This window comes from Ursus maritimus, unplaced genomic scaffold, assembly GCF_017311325.1.
Source record: "Ursus maritimus isolate PB19 unplaced genomic scaffold, ASM1731132v1 scaffold_31, whole genome shotgun sequence".
NCBI lineage: Eukaryota > Metazoa > Chordata > Mammalia > Carnivora > Ursidae > Ursus > Ursus maritimus.
In genome coordinates this window covers 13,852,537-13,868,465 of record NW_024425675.1, presented here as the reverse complement: position 1 = coordinate 13,868,465, position 15,929 = coordinate 13,852,537, and the positions used below count along the sequence as shown (strand labels likewise).

The 15,929-nt window shown below is 43.8% G+C and overlaps 2 protein-coding genes across 2 annotated transcripts in view; one reads left to right on the top strand and one right to left on the bottom strand.

Moving 5' to 3' along the window:
• Positions 1-3,529: 3,529 nt before the first annotated feature.
• On the bottom strand, positions 3,530-8,278 carry SKIDA1 (SKI/DACH domain containing 1). The gene has a single exon (XM_040645505.1). The coding sequence runs from the start codon at positions 7,598-7,600 to the stop codon at positions 4,856-4,858; it is 2,745 nt and encodes a 914-aa protein (XP_040501439.1). The 5' UTR covers positions 7,601-8,278; the 3' UTR covers positions 3,530-4,855.
• Positions 8,279-13,957: 5,679 nt separating this feature from the next.
• MLLT10 (MLLT10 histone lysine methyltransferase DOT1L cofactor) overlaps positions 13,958-15,929 on the top strand; it is a 245,007-nt gene continuing 243,035 nt past the window's right edge. Inside the window, exon 1 of the mRNA XM_040645343.1 lies at positions 13,958-14,605. The gene's annotated coding sequence lies outside the window, so the exon portion shown is untranslated. The remainder of the gene's footprint in view (positions 14,606-15,929) is intronic.

Sequence of the window (15,929 nt, the reverse complement as noted above, 5' to 3'; positions counted from 1 at the left end):
AGGAGGCGGTCCAGTCCCCGAGGACCGGCCGCGCGCCCTGTCGCCCCTGCTCCCGGTGGGCCTGTCCTTGAGGCCACTGGGATATGAGGCTGCGTGGAGAGGAGCTGGGGGCCGCGCGCACAGGGGTACGGCCTCTTCCGCCCCGGGGAGCCAGTAGGTGACAAATTCAAAGGAGAGCAAGATCTGGGCGGGGGAAAAAAGTCACAAAGAAATTTGTTTGCCACCATGCAAAATGGCGGCATTTAAACATCTTTCTGGTGCCGGTGGCCCAGGCCCGAGAGCTAAGAGATGCCCTGGGTCAGCACGGTGGCCAGAGTTTGGCACCTAGGTGGAAGACGAGGGGGAAGGGGACCCCGAAAACCCTACCCCCCACCCCCCGGCCGGCCCTTTCGCCGGCTCGGCCGTCCCCGGCCTTCCCTCCCAGCCCGCCAGTCCCAAGCCCCGCGCCAGCAGCCCCTGGACACTGACCCCTGTTTACAAACACAGCCCGGGGGCGGGGTGGGGCCGGCCGGAATGCAGGCTGGCGGGGTGGGGGAAGGCCGCTCGCTCTGGAGGACGCCACCAGCAGAGAGGAACGAGGAGTTGGTGCGAGAGAGCGGGCCCGGCAGCTGGAAAGGACTGAACGCCTTGTTTTTGAAACTGTCAATTCCCTCAACCCCTATTGTGAGGGCTTCATGCAAAACATCTCAGGCCTTTTAAAGTAGGAGCTTGTGAGGCCGCCACAGTTTGAAAAGGAGCGAGAGAAGAGCGGGGGCCTAGGGCATGGGCAAAGAATGATAGCTGGGCCCCCTCCTTTTTTTTTTTTTTTTTTTTGCAAAAAAGGGCCCGCCAAACAGGTAAAATGCAGCCCTCCCCCAACCTCCCAGATCTTCCCTACGTCCCTACCCCCCAGGCTAGTTTGCAGAAATGCCCTTTGGCCTAGGGAGCAAATCAAAACCAAAGCTAGCATTAAAAATAGTTCTTTCTTCCAGGGAAGGGGAAGGTCCTGGGGAAGACCTGGGTGACCAGGGGTACTCCCTAAGGTGGATGCCCTGTTCCTCCTTGTCAATTTCCTGAGGTTAGTTGTTGGGGAGCCTTTAATTTTTTCCCCCTAGTTTGGCTCTAGGAAACTCCCTTTTCACATCCTTTATCGGCAGGAAGTTATTTTCAAGGTGAAGCAAAACTCACCACATTTTCTATCTTGTGTAGATACTAATGCTTTATTTTTTTAAATGTGAGGCTTTTGTTTTTGCTTTTTACCACGGAGGATTTTTGTTTTTTTCTGAAAGGAAAAAAAAATGCTTTCGAGGAATTAGTCTATATCTTTTCCTGCATTCAAACAAAACTATCATTCTCATATCAAGCAGAAACTTCCAATTCTTGTGAGCGAAACTTAGAAAAATTTCTAGACCATTGAAAGTCACCCAGACACAGATAAGATAACAATCCACACACCAGCCCATCTAGTTTGTGTTATTGCTGTTTAGTGGTGGCTCCTTGTTGTTGATTTTAAAATAAACAACCATTATTGAGATTACTGCACTATAATCAAGTAAGCCAGTAGAAAAGAACACCCACTTCAAAAAGTAAATAGTTGAAAAAGAGCAAGCTGCATTTTCTAAGAAGGCAGATAACCTGACTATGGAAGACAGAGTACACACTACACACATCTCTTTAAAAAAATAATTAATTCTTCATTTCAGAGTCTTATCAAGAAACTATTTTTACAGGAGACCAAAAATAAGCTTCTTTCCCCCAAAAAGTCAGAGAAGGAGCCCTTTCTTGTATTTTCCTTCTGTTTGTGAGTGTTGAGCTTTAGACATAGGACTAAGTGACTCTGGAACCATGTAGCGCCTTAAAAAAAAAAATGCTATCACCTGAAAACATTTATATGTAAAAATGCAATCTATCAATGGAAGTAACTTTGTTTGTCTCACAATAAGGCTTAACTTTTTGAACAAATGGGACATTTATAGCATCTTAGAAAATCTAGATATTGTCATTAATCATAAAACAACCAAAATGAAATAAACTGTACTGAGAATAATTCCCACAGCAGAATGGGAAAACAGCTAAGGGACTACCAGAAATTGAAAGAATACCTTGTATTTGTAAGTTACTGAATACTATTTGGTACACTCTCTTAACAGAAGCCCCAACTCAGGTTTTGCTGTGGTTGGCTGGCTTGTTGTAGTACTGTGGGGTGAAATTTGTGTTGACTATTTAATTTCTTTCCTTTTGATGGTATCACTCTGGAATGCCTCGGCCTCCATGCTGCTCATTCTCCAGCTCCTATAAACTGAAACTATTGATTCTCTGAGGGCTGGAGACCAAGTGTCAAAGCTGGAAGCCGATATTTTATGTCAGAAATTCCATAGGGTATATTTGTTTTAAATTGTGCTTATTCCATCTAGCAGTCCTCCCACACCCAAGATCTGTAGGCTTCAAATATATTCTAATTTATAATATAGGAACAATGATTCCATAGACAGCAAGAAAAGTACTAGCCTAAATGTAGTAGTCATCATACTTTGAACTCTCTTGACTTAGCAGTAATTAAAGAATAGAAATTACAGACTGCCAGTGTGTGCATGTCACACTTTTTACAGATTGATTTTGCAGGACAAATCACTGCACCCAAATTCTGTATGGCCTTCCAAAGAGGAAACTCAGACTGAGAAGCCAATTGTTCAGCTTTCTGGGGGCTTTCACTGTAACTTGTACTGGTCTTTGGAATTATACACAAGCATGAATTCAAGGATAACATCCCCCAATTTTTGCTTTGACCATATCTATCATCCCAATAAAAAAAGGATCCAGTGAACCTACATCTGGCACCATTCAAGAAGGAAAGGAAGGGAGGCAGTTCAAAGCATCTGTTTACTCCATCCCAATGTATTTGGATGCAGGTATTCTCAGCCCCTGTCCTTTGCAGTAAGAGTAAAACCACAGAGCATATACAGCAATTAGAGCTGAGACCATCCAGATCTATCTGAAACATTTATAGACAAAAGAAAATTTTCAAAGGGAGTAGGAATTAGAAGGTTAAGGGCAGAAAGAAAAAAAAGACGGAATTTCCATGAGAAATAGTGACTAAATTCACACAGTAAACATCTCATTGATGTTTTGTTTTGTTTTATGATTTATGATCTACAGATGCAACTTCTGAGGTTTAAGATGGCACAGATCTGAGATGCATAATTAATTGGACAGACTAAGGGAGGTGGACCAAAAATTATTAGATTTAACTTCCATTAAAATAGCAATTGATCTCTGTTCCACTTTCTTAAACCTGAAACTTTTTGCACTTGATTTGTAAGAAGTTTGTAAAGTTTTGTTGTTATTTAGAAAGAAATCCAGTGTTTTACACAGAACCTGACTGGCCTCATCACGTGGTATTACAACAAAACACTACACCCAATAAATGCATTTCTTTCAGGCAAAAACATTACAAATGAAAATGTCAACAAAACCATTCATTCCTGTTAACCGTTCTTCAATCTGGAATAAGTAGAAATGTATGGAACCAGGAATTTTAAACAGTGTTTTTAATTGAAAATAAAGCTAAAGCATGCTTTTCAACAGTGCAAATTTCCATAATTTTGATTTACTGCTTCCATCATCACAACATAGTACACCAGCATGGCCCTTACCAAGGGCTAGACCCTAGCCATTTGCATGTTGAACTACTTTAAGTGCAAATATAGATAGTCACCTCTGATTGTCACTTGCAGTAGAAACTCTCCTGCTTTATTCACAGGATGGTCTAAAAACAGAAGTTTAGAGAGATGCAGAAAAAGTGAAAGGTAATAAGATCCTAGTGCCTGAGTTCTGGTACCAAAGAGCCCTGAAAGAACTGTAATTTTTATTTGGGATATTCCCACAACTCTGACCCATTTTACTTTTCTTGGTTGTATTTACTGCTTTGTCACTAGGAAGAGTCAGACCATAAAATATCCTGCTATTAAGAGAACTGCTTTAATTGTTTTTGCAAGTTTGAGGAGTCAAACTTGAGGAGTCAGACCACAAGGTAAGCAGGACAATAGTGAGTAAGAGTCACCTTATTTAAAACCTTTGGGTGAGAACACAAAAAGGACTTTTCCAATTGCAAGGAGTATCTGTAAAAGTAATATCACATCCTTTACACCCCCAAAAAGCAATCTCATATTTATTTTACTCAGTATATATGAGGCAGCTTTTACCAGCATTCAAGCAGGACTCCCCAATCTTTCCACTCAAAAAAAGGAAAGAAGGAAGGAAGGAAGGAAGGAAGGAAGGAAGGAAGGAAGGAAAATTAAGTGCAACTACTCTTGGAGAAGGAATGAGGGGAGGAAAAGGAAAAGATATCCCACAAACAAGAGCTCCAGAAAAGAACATTTTGGGCTCACAGAAACTTCTTTCTACCTCACTGTGTAACCATGTAACCTAACAAACTTTCACTGAATTAACAGTTACACTTTCAGGTCTGAAATCTAGTGCATAAACTTAATGGCTCATTGTAATATTTATTATTCAACCTTTTGACATTTATTTGTAGCAGTTGAATTGAGGTACCGGGTGCATTATTAGCATTGAAACAGTAAAGTGTTCCAGCTCTACCTTAATAACTGAGTTTTACTTGAGTCTTTAGCCTGAAGTAGTCTGTGGAATGTAAACCAACCCTTCTTCCACCCCGCCCCCACCCTACTCCAAAAAAAAAAAAAAAAAAAAAAAAACCCGCAATGGGAAAAAAGTAATCCGATTTCTGTCTTCAAAATGCGATAAACCAGGGCTCCAAAAGGGGTGTAACACATTAATGGACTTGTACAAACCATCCTGTGCCGTTTACAACAAAAGGAAGGTAATAGGGTTCAAGAAAATATCTTCCAAAACACTTTTATGAATTAAATTTCCTGAATTTGTGACTAGGTGGAAGAGGTATTGCAGAACCGCCCAGCTGCCATTTCCATATAGGATGGGCCTTGTGAGGAGGTTGGGAATCCTTAGTGGTGTTTAAGGAATACGCCGGCCACAAATCCCCATCCTTCCCAATAATGAGTGATGGTGGACAAGGAAAATTTGCCATGAAATTAAATGGCCTTTTCACTGCTGATGCTACATTGCTGGCTACCTTTTTGCGTCTGTTTATAACTGTAAAATCATCCAGTGTTCCTTCATGTGTCTCAGTTTTACCTGTAGGACGAGGACTTCTAGCTGATTTCAAATTTGGTTTGACTGGAGGAGTCTGAAGTACAGGTCGCTTTCCCAGGACTAGTGTCCGGTAATTTTTTCTCACCCTGGCACCAAATTTATATTCCCCATCCTCAGGTTTTGGAGAACCTAAAGTGCATGAAAGGCCCTGACTCTGAGCCAGTGGATTTAAGGAAGGAGTTTCTTTTTCAGGGCATGCAAAACCTTCTTCCTTGGCTGTGGTGAACAAGGCGTCCTCCTCTTTACTTTCAGTCACACTGTAAAACTCACCCTTTGTATCATTGCACTCGCACTTAAGCTTATTTGTAATAAGGTCAGGTTCATATTCTTCGTTAGCACTACTGTCTTCTACTTTGATTTTAATATTGTGCAGAAATGGCAAGGTCTTGTCTCCTGGGTTAGCGTAGGGAGTCTCAGCTTTCGTTGCTGCTCCTGCTGCTGCACCCACCTCAGAATCAGTCTGTGGAGAGGACAAATCCGTAGCAAATTCAGCACAATGAGGGATTTTGGAATCTTTCTCTGAATTTGCTGCTGCTCGTGAAGAATCATTATTTAAGAACCTAGCAGCTATTGTGTTGTTATCTGAACAGTGTGTAGTAGGACTTGCTTGTAGGCATTTCCTTGCCTCTCGCAGTATTCTTTGTTGTGGAAATGCATTGTTTGTCTTTGGGCTAGGTGAAGAGGCCCCCTCCGCCAGGCAGTTAATTGTCAGGTCAGTTCTCTTTACAGTACTGGAAATTTCAGAGTGTGGGAATGTAATCTCAGAGACCCTATCGTTCCTTATCTCTGTGAAACAACTCCCCAGGCTGGCCGGGCAGTACACCGGAGACGCTTTGGGGGCCCAGCCCTGCAGATTCCACTCCTCCGGCGACTCTGCTTTGACACTACTCTTGAGGTCGGGAAGTCGGCCGGCATCCTCGAAAGCAGCGGGTTTGGTTGCAGCGGCGGCGGAGGCCAGATGGTACAAGAAGTTGGCCTGCGCCTGCACGCTGGGAGGCTTGCAGAAGCTGGTGCGTCTGAAACGGATGCTCTGCACTGACACTTGGCTGGAGCCGGAGCTGGAGTCCGACTCCGTGGACGAGTCCTCCTCCTCCGAGCTGACTTCGCTGGAATCCGAGGCCCCACTGCCCCCCTCCTCCTCCTCCTCCTCCTCCTCTTCCTCCTCCTCCTCCTCCTCCTCTTCTCCCTCCTCCTCCTCTTCCTCCGAGGACACCGAGTTGCTGGAGCTGGACAAACTGGAGCCAAAATCGGAGTCGTTGGCTGCATGGTCCGAGTAGGAGCTGGACTCCGAGTCGCTGCTACAACTCTCGGGAAAGCTGCCGAGATGGGGCTGAGGCCGGTGGTGATGCGGGGGGTGGTGATTCGGCGGCGGCTGCTGGGCCCGGTGGTGGTGGTGGTGGTGGTGGTGATGGTGGTGGTGGTGGTGGTGGGGAGGCGTGCAGAAGCTGTTAACCAGATGAAACCTCTCCAGGCAAGTGGCCCCGGCGGCCGCCGCCGCCGCCGCCGCCGCCGCCGCCGCCTTGGCTTTGTAGGACCTGGGCAGCAGCAGCAGGCGGCGGGCGCCGGCGTGGGGAGCGAGCAGGCAGTCCTTGGCGCCCCCGCGCTTGCGCTTGCACCGGTAGGTCAGGCTCACCGGGCCTCCCGCACCCGCCGCCGCCTTGGGCTGGGGCCCGGCCGCCGACGCCTGGTAGTAGGCGGCGGCGGCGGCGGCGGCGGCGGCAGCAGCGGCTGCGGCGGCGGCGGCGGCGGCGGCCGGGTGCTTGCTGCACAGCAGGCTCCGAAAATAAGCAGGGTCCGAGTGGAAAGCAACGTAGTTTCCCTGGAGCGGGGCAGTTTCATAGTTTAGAGGGGGTTTGCAAGGCGAGCGCACGATTTCCGGATAGTGCGAGCCCGGGTATTTGCTAAAAATCTGAGGTAGATGGGCGGCGGGGCGCGCGGCGGCGGCGCCCGGGCGCGGGGACTGCGCGCTGATTGGCAGGGGCCGCGCGGCTCCGCTCAGGCCCCGCCAAAGTTGGTGCTTGTCCTTCCAAAAACCCGGGCGGGGGCTGGCGGCGGCGGCGGCGGCGGCGCGCTCTGGCGGCGGCGCCTTTGTGGCTAGGGCCCGGCCGACCCTCCTGCGCTTGGTCTTGAGGACACGCTCGGTTTTGCAGGAGGTGTAGAGCGCTTCCACGTCTTCCCGAGAGATGAGCGTGCATTTGGCGGCGTGGAAGGCGATGCTGTTGATTGCCTTGAGTTTCCGCAACTCCTCCAGATCGCAGTGGTGCTTTTTCACTTTCAAGTGATCCATGCGCTTGTGCACGGTCGTCCTCGGGATGTTTTTCAGCAGATCCGTGAAGACTTGGGAGAGGGCAAACATTTGCTTTCCTTTAATGATGAGGTAGCCGAGCCTCACGCCATCCACCTCTTCAAAACCTGACTTCAGGTCTCCCATCTCGGGCACTAAATGATCCCCACCATTTGCAGTAAATATATACGTGACGCATACATACACATGTATATATGTTAATCCTCCACCAGATGCTGCGTGTGTCTCAAGGCATCCTGCTAATAAAATAACAAAGACTGTTATTCCCGGCGAAGGGAGTGCCAAACTCTAGGCGAAATTATTGGAAAAACAAAACAAAACAAAACAACAACAACATGAAATTACACTGACTTGATTCTTGCTTTTTTTTTTGGTTTTCGTATTTTTTTAAAAAGAGGGAAAAAACCATCCGGTTTCTGATCTGCCAGTGTGTTGGTCTAAGTCCCCGATGCAGATCAGTACCTGGGCCCCTCTATTCCTTCCTTCTCCATTGGAGCACTATGATAATGGAATGTGAAGGGAGAAAGAGAAAAGAAATGCAGCTGCTATTCCCGCCGCTGCTTTAGCTACAAATAAAATGACAGAGTGAAGTGAGCTCGTCCGGAGACACCTTCATCAATTAATTCCCCTAAAGCCAGCGCTGATTGGACACTCCTGACAGGTGATGCAATAAAAATTGATATTCCACCCCTTCCCCCCAAAATCTCCCACTAATTAGCATACCCTTATACTGCCACCTCCCCTCCCAAAGTAAATAATACAGTCGGTATATAAATCTTTCCATTAAACTATCGGAGCCCAGAAACAGCCTGACTCACAGACTTCATCTGAACCACTGTGTGTACGCTTTAAAAAAAAAAAAAAAAATCCCTGTATATTCGCCTTTAAAGGAATATTGCCTATTTTTTCTTTATTTGCATTTTACCGCTGCAGCTATTATCATTTCAAAGAAAAGCATTTTAAAAACATTATCAAGCCTAAATAGACATACCCCACCCCCTTTTCCTTTGGAAAATGGAGCTTAAGCGAAAATGTGCAGAATAGCCTGGTATTTCCCTTATGGGAGTGGAAGAAGGAGACCGGCTGGGAGCTCCAAAGTTAAACCCGCGCAGTGAACCACCCAGTACAGACTTACGTTTTGAATTTCTCTCGATTTTCCTTTTTTTTTTTTTTTTTCCTGAAATGCCTTTTACAACCAGAAACAAAGTTATTTGACCAAGGAAGCAGTTCAAGGCTCCAGCTCCGAAACACTGTAACAATTCAACTGGATTTTGGTTCTCTGCTGGGGGGTGGGGTGGGGAGGAGGTAGTTTCACGTCAGACCCATAACAAAGCATAGATAAGCCAGAAATGTGTACACTTTTCACAATTAACCAGGCTGGATTGGAGGCGGGATCGTCCTAGAGTCCCCAGCTCAGTCTTTGCCAGGGTCCTGTTCACGACAGGTCAGAATTCCAGGGAGCAGATTGTTTCTGCAGCAAAGAAAAGAAAATGTAAAACGCCCAAGGTGCTTCCAGAGGTTTTACGTAATAACGATGAAAATAAAGTGCTGATGTACGACGCAGACTATTTCAGTGGTCTATGATGCTTTCGGTTGGTAGTTTAAATGAATCTTCCACAACTCTCATTTTTTCCATGAAAGCCAAGCATCTGCTTTTAAAAAAATCACTTTGGATGAGTATCAATGTTGTTTAACCTCTTCTTAGTCAAGTTAAAGCATATTTTGGTGTCATTTCCAAGAATATCCAAAATATTGCCAAATGAGACAAGGGTCTTCCCAGCTGCATTACCAGGATCCCAAGGTGGTTTGTTGGCTCCTTTGCAAAATTCGGCAAAATCTTCTTAACTGTTCGGTGTTTGCAACTACAGCATAAATGCAACCCAGGCATTTATATGTTTCCTTGTTCCTCCAAAAATAGACACATCCGTGTGGTTAAAAGAATAAACGGATATTTCTGAGCCTGCAAGAAAAGAATTGTACAATAATTTCTTCCTTCCCATTCAAAAGTTCCAGTTTCCCCTGCTCTGGTCTGGCTAGCACAAGCAGGTATGGCTCAAAAGAAAGAAAGAAAGAAAAAAGATAAAAACAGAGGAATCAGACGTACAAAAAGGTAGTTTGCATGAAATCTCAGCCATAGTTCCCCACCCCCACCCTCATCTCCCCAGTAATTTCCCAGGAATTTTGAAGAGAATTGGGAATTTCAAGAAGTGCATCCGGAAATTAAGGAAGTCTATTTAAGAGAGTCTGTAACTCAGAGGTTGGGATTTGAAAAGTCAGCCCTGGACTACTGTTGCACTCAGCACAGATGTAATCGCCGCTCTTCAACTTAATCAATGTGTGTACAAACCACGATGTCTAGTTCTTGCCTTTGAAATCTAAGGCTAGCATTTCCATCCAAGAAATCAGAGCTACAGCAAATTACATTTTTGTCCCTTGAATGAGAGAAGGATCATTGAATGGATCTCGTGATATTTCAGGCTTTAAACGTAACCGAGAGGCAGCAATGAACAATGCCTCGTCACAGCTAATACCATCCACCGAGTTGGCTTTCTTTTGCATCTGGATCTATCACACCGCGTTTTTCTCTTTCACTTTCACAGGAGGCAAAATGCAAAAGGTTTAAGCAGAAAGCAAAGTTTCCAGAAAAAGCAGACGCTGGTGTTTGTTTTTTAAAGTAGAATGACCAGAGTCTTTCCACTGCCAGCGACAATAATGTCGTTTTAAAATTCCTCCTGATGCACTTATATACTGGCAGCTCTCTTCCTCCCACCCCACCCCCGTCCAATTCCCCTCCTCCAGCTTTGAGATTTCGACCAAAGAGTCCAACAGCCAAGAAATAGTAAACTCAGAAAAAGCCTTTGAGAAGACATTACAAAAGGTTGGCTAGAACGTTTTTTTTTTTGGCCAGGTAGTTCTAGTTGTTCTCCATTCCTATTTAGATTTACACACACACACACACTCCTACTCCTGCACATGGCAACATGATTTAGTAACCTTTTCAAAATTACCTCTTTTTGCTCTTCCTTCCTCTCTTTCCATCTTTAAAATACTGGCAACGTAGGTGGTTCTTAAAACCAGTAGAATATTACGTATTTTTAAAAATGAACTAAAGGTCCAATCTACTGGGTCAAATAGAGAAAAATAAAGACCAGAGGACTTTGGAAATGTGTCTATATATACAATTTATGCAAGTATCTTTATATGTACACTCCTACACTTTTACACTTATACACTTTTAATACTCTTATTACATATCTTTCTTCTTGTCTAATACATTCTTTTGTTCCTTTAACTTCCCCATTATTGTGTGTGTGTGTATGTGTTAAGGCGTGAGTGCGCGCATTCACACGCATGCACACACACATACACACACACACAGAATGTGACAGACAGCTTTCTTGTGGCCATCAGCACACGTTGCATATCCGGGGTCTTCTCCAGGCACATTGGGGGTCGATCCCGATAAAAAGATCTAGCAGAGGCCCCTGAGCGCTCACACATGAAAGGCAGGGGACTTTAAGATGGATTTGCATGCACACAGGGGATTTCGATCAATAGCTACCAACATTTATGGCTTAGATTATTAATGTGAAAGCTGGCCAAAAGAATGGGGATGAAAAATTAAAGGTGTCTGTTATCAATTATGCTTAAAGTTATGCAATAATTTACTTACTTTGCCTGGATGTGCAGATCCAGATGTATAAAGTACTATTCTTCAAAAGCCAGGGGGTTTCTTTGATAAATTTGTTGACCATGTCAGCTGCCTCAACAATCAAAGATGAACCCAATTCAGATGATGGACTGTATTCAAATTCTTTTTTAAAAAAAGATATATCAACTTCTATGTTTCTCAAATGCATATACATATGTTGGCGGATATGCCCAAATTAACATTTATGTGTGTATCTGTCTCTCAGAGTATAGAGAATTACTTACTGAGAATTTAGGCATATATATGATAAGCATTGAGTTTGTTAATTACATGTAATTATTTACTCAGTGAGGAATGCACAATCTACTCACTATCATATAAAGTGTTTTAGCTTTGAAAACAAAACTGGTTGCTAAAGGAAAATCCTCTATGGCAAAAACAGATAGAAGTATATTCTTAATGTCCACTTACTTCTGCATTTGTTGTAAAAAAAATCAGTACTTTCAGTTTTTAAAGTGATGGGCTATGAAGGTATGAACATATTTGTCTTTACTTATCCTGTATGAATGTGCTAAATTTACCTTCGGATGTTCTATTTTGATTTATTTTCACTCTATTTTATGTTTAAATACCATTGCAATTCAGTCTGACCTCTTTCCTCTGGAGCGAAGTAATGCACATGGCATTTACAGTCTTTTAAATGGTTAGCTGGGAAATGCAGTAGCAATTTGCAGGAGTAGTTTACTAATGGGGAAAGTTCTTTTGAAAACCTGAAGGAAAACCTAAGAGTACTTTTGCATTTCTACACTACAACTGTCATATAATTAAAGTATTGAAGAGCATTAAAATAATCCTTTTCCTTCCAAGCTTTCACCCATACACATATAATTTAAATGAGGATCATCTCCCCACATTACCATCACCACCACCTAACTCTTCACCATATACATTTGTTTTACTGATTGCTGGGCACATTTTGTTCAAAGAGAATTCAGAGAGAAAAGACTGAGGGACATCACAAAGGCCTGAACAATGTAAGTATACTGGTTAGAAGAAGAAAAGAAGCCTCTTGTACTGTTAGCCAAAAGTAATTATAACACTTACATATAACACAATCCAAAATAATAATGTAAAGGCTCACAAGGCTGAATTAATTTAGGATATAGGACAATAAAATCTTGTGATAATCAACAGTTCCCCACCTAAATTTATCTAAGTTCACATGTTCTCTACTTTTTGGGAGGGGAAATGAGAATGGAAGAGGAAATGCTAAATTAAGGAACAGGTTAAATTATAACTTAGTATATTTTGCTTAATTTTTTTCTTTTTGTTTCATCCAAACAAATCAAGGCAAGTCTCCAAAAGGGCCCATCCTTCTGTTCTTAGGCATTTTAAAATCCTGTTTTTAACAGAAGTTTGGGACACAGAATATATGCCATGTTGTCTACTGACCCATAATCAAAATGCAGTGACCTTCTACCCTTTTTTTGCCCCCTGACCCATCTTGAATTCAATGCAGGCTTTATAAATTTGCAAATCCTTGGAGGTAAAGGGGTTTTTGTGAGGCTTTGTTCTGAAAAAGCCCTTAAGAGTGTACTTTCTAAATTAGACAAAGGTAAAGCAACAAAACCTAGTGGACAAGATTTTATACAGGTGAGCAATAGACAACTCTTTAGATAACATATATTGCAAGCTAAAAAGCAGTTATAAACACAGGAGACAAAAAGGTTATACATTGCATTAAATTAGAGTGTGGTACAAATCTCTTTCATGATGTAAGAAATGGTTAGGCCACAGTCTTCCTGCTCTCCTCATCTCAAGGGCTGTGGGGGACCCTAGTGACCAAGGAAGGAATGGGGGTGGGGGGAAGGGTATAGAGAGAGGGGAGGGAGGGAGGAAGGGAAAGAAAGAGAGGAGTGAAAACTGATCGGAATCTACAGGCACATTCCCTTATCTTTCCTGCTATCAGCCAGTTTAAAGGACACCATAATTATGATGGTGATAAAACAATGCCTGCTTATGTGTGCTGAATAAATAAAGAATGTTTACAGCTAAAGAATCTTTTAATTCCAATTAAACGCTATCAACGAAAAGCCACTTTTCCTACTGCAACAGCCTTTCCCCCCAATTATCTTGTTTTGTTGCAATATTTTCCTATGAGACACCAGGGCTTCTCACAATTGATCCTGAATGTAGAAAAAAAAATCTGAGAAAGTAGAGTTCAATGTTGATATATTAAATAATACACAAATATGAAGACCTGCAGTTTATTTGTGTGGCCCAAATTTTTGTTTATTTTGCGCAAGGGTCAAACGTATAGAAATTGAAGTGATGACACTGAGTGTTGAGGCCTACCTATAGGCTGCTGAAGCCATACAGAAAGTCTGAGCACCCATGAGGGGAGAAGGGAAACATAAGACATGTGGGGCCTGATGGTCTCTGGAAAGGGAATCCTCTGGTTCTGTTCCCCTGGCTTCAGCCCAAATCCTTCTAGGAGCCCTGGAGCCAATCACTGTCTTCCACTGCAGCAGCTACTGGGCGCACACAAAAAAGCGGGAGATCAAAAAATCCCAAGTTCGCATTTATAGATACACAAGGATCATTTCATATTCATGACTTCAACAAATCACATCATAATCAGATTTAAACAAGGTTTGGGCAGTAATGCCCACCGGGCTGGGCACTAAACACCGACAAGTATCACCCACCAACCGGAGAAGTTGTTTTTGTTTTTGTTTTTGTTTTTTTTTAATGTTTGGAATTATAGAAGGAAAATTAAGTCTTTCAACTTTGAAAAGCTTACTTTTTTGCTTTTGAGGTCAATTTTGACACTAACAAATTTCAAATAAACGCCTCTTTTTATGTCATGTCAGAACATGATAATGCAAACTTCTATTTCCTTCCGTTTTCAGTGCTAGTGGTGTTTTGTTTGTGTTTTTGAAAAACACATGACATAACAAACATCGTAGAAAACGCACTGGTTCAGTTAAATGCCCTTACAGACCTGCCTTTTAACTCCCTCTGTCTAAGTAGCACATTGCTAAGTATAAACTAAAAAAAAAAAAAAAAAAAAAAAAAAAAAAAGGAAACTTTGCTCGAAGAAATATCTAATATTTCTTGACAAATCCTATTTGGTGATGTGGTACAAAAATACAGCGGTAAAAAATTTCAGGGTATCCATAAGTTTTCTGGGTAGTTGCAGGCCCCTTTCCTTTTGAAAGTTTAGAGCTCCAATACCCTCAATTCTACTGGCAGAATTAGGATGGACCTAGAGGGTCCTAAACGTGACCGATTCACTAAGGCGGGGGGCTACAGCTTGCAGCAACGTGCTCGGCAACTTAATCCTACGCTAAAAGAGGGCAGAGAGCGAAAAAAGAATGGAATACAAACTCTCCCGACATTCGTAGTTACTTTCAAGGTGGATTGTGTATTTTAAGGCTGATGGGAACGTCTGGTTTTTGGAGCAAAAAGAAGAGAAGGTAAGTGTTTGTCCTTGTATCCACCAGTTCGTAGAGAAACAATGAAAGAACAAAGGGAACCACTTCTCCATCTGAACATTTTCTTTATCTTCCTCGGTTCCAAGCCAAAAAGCCTGCGAGGGGGATTCGCCTTCCTCTACCTTGGGTGGTTGTGGCTAGGCTTGTTGAACTAAGAATGAGAAAAAAAGTTGAGCGGCAGTGTAAATATAGACTAAATAATAATAATAAAGGCTTGCTGTGGCGAATCTCCACAGCGCCAGTCGCAGCAACTTACCGCAGAAGTTGCTAAATGCATGAAGGCAAAGCCCAGGAAATAACCTTTACATTACAGATTTCGAACTCGGTTATTTAAATAGCCTTTCTTGCTGTTTGAAAGGATTTCTGCGTACAAAATCTTTAGGTACTGTCTGTGGCAAGGGAGTGGTGTACTGTTTTGCTCGAAAAATGTTCTCTACTGCTATGTGGAAAAGAATTTGTAAAAAGGAAAGGGGATTCAAGTATTGACGCTACTGTTTGCTAATAGAAGCGGCAGCGGTGGCCGGGAAAGGAGAGGGATTCGTATTTAAATGTATTTGCTTTGGGGTACGGTGGTTATCGGCAAGTCTGCCTTTGTGGGTCTCTGTGGCTAAATGAGTAAGTGACCGAGTGCCGACGGCATTATATAAATGGATTGGTGTGTGGGGGGAACCCCCAAAGCGGTCGAGCACGTGAAACATACATTTTTTTACTGCCCCCCAAGCGGCGACCAAGCCCCCCTCCACCCCACCCCAAATCCGTATATTACCTGCCCAGTTACAGTGACACATGTTTATGTTTATAGTCCTGGTTTGTAGTAGTGTCAAGAGCCGCAGCAAGAGGAGGGGGAGGAGAGAGGAGAGGGAGGAGTAAATGCAACCACCCCCACTTGTTGTTAAAGCAAATTTACTGCGTTATTGCGAGCCCGGTACGGGGGGCTGGGAAGTGAGTTGAGAGGAAGGGTAGAGTTGGGTAGTGTATTGGTGGTGGAAGGGGGGGTGGGGTTAGGAGATCCGGGATGGAACTACTCTCTCCAGCGGCCCGGGAAAAGCAGCTCGGTCAATAGGGGAGCATGCTGGCGCGGTCGAAAACAAAAAGGTTCCTCCTGCTCGCTGCGTTCACGTGGGGGGCTCTGCTCGCGGGGCTCCAGGGCCCTGACCTCTGACCCCGGCTCCCCTCCGCGCTCTCCCGGTGCCGCGCGGCCACTTTTTACCCAGGATCCCTCGCGCGGGCCGCGCTCGTGCCGAGCTCGAGTCCTTCTTAATCCTCCATTCCCCGATTTCCATCCCCTCCCCCCCACCTACTCCCT

Bases quoted from the DNA above. Each gene is read 5' to 3' on its own strand.
- SKIDA1 (XM_040645505.1), bottom strand. From the start codon at position 7,600: ATGGGAGACCTGAAGTCAGGTTTTGAAGAGGTGGATGGCGTGAGGCTC.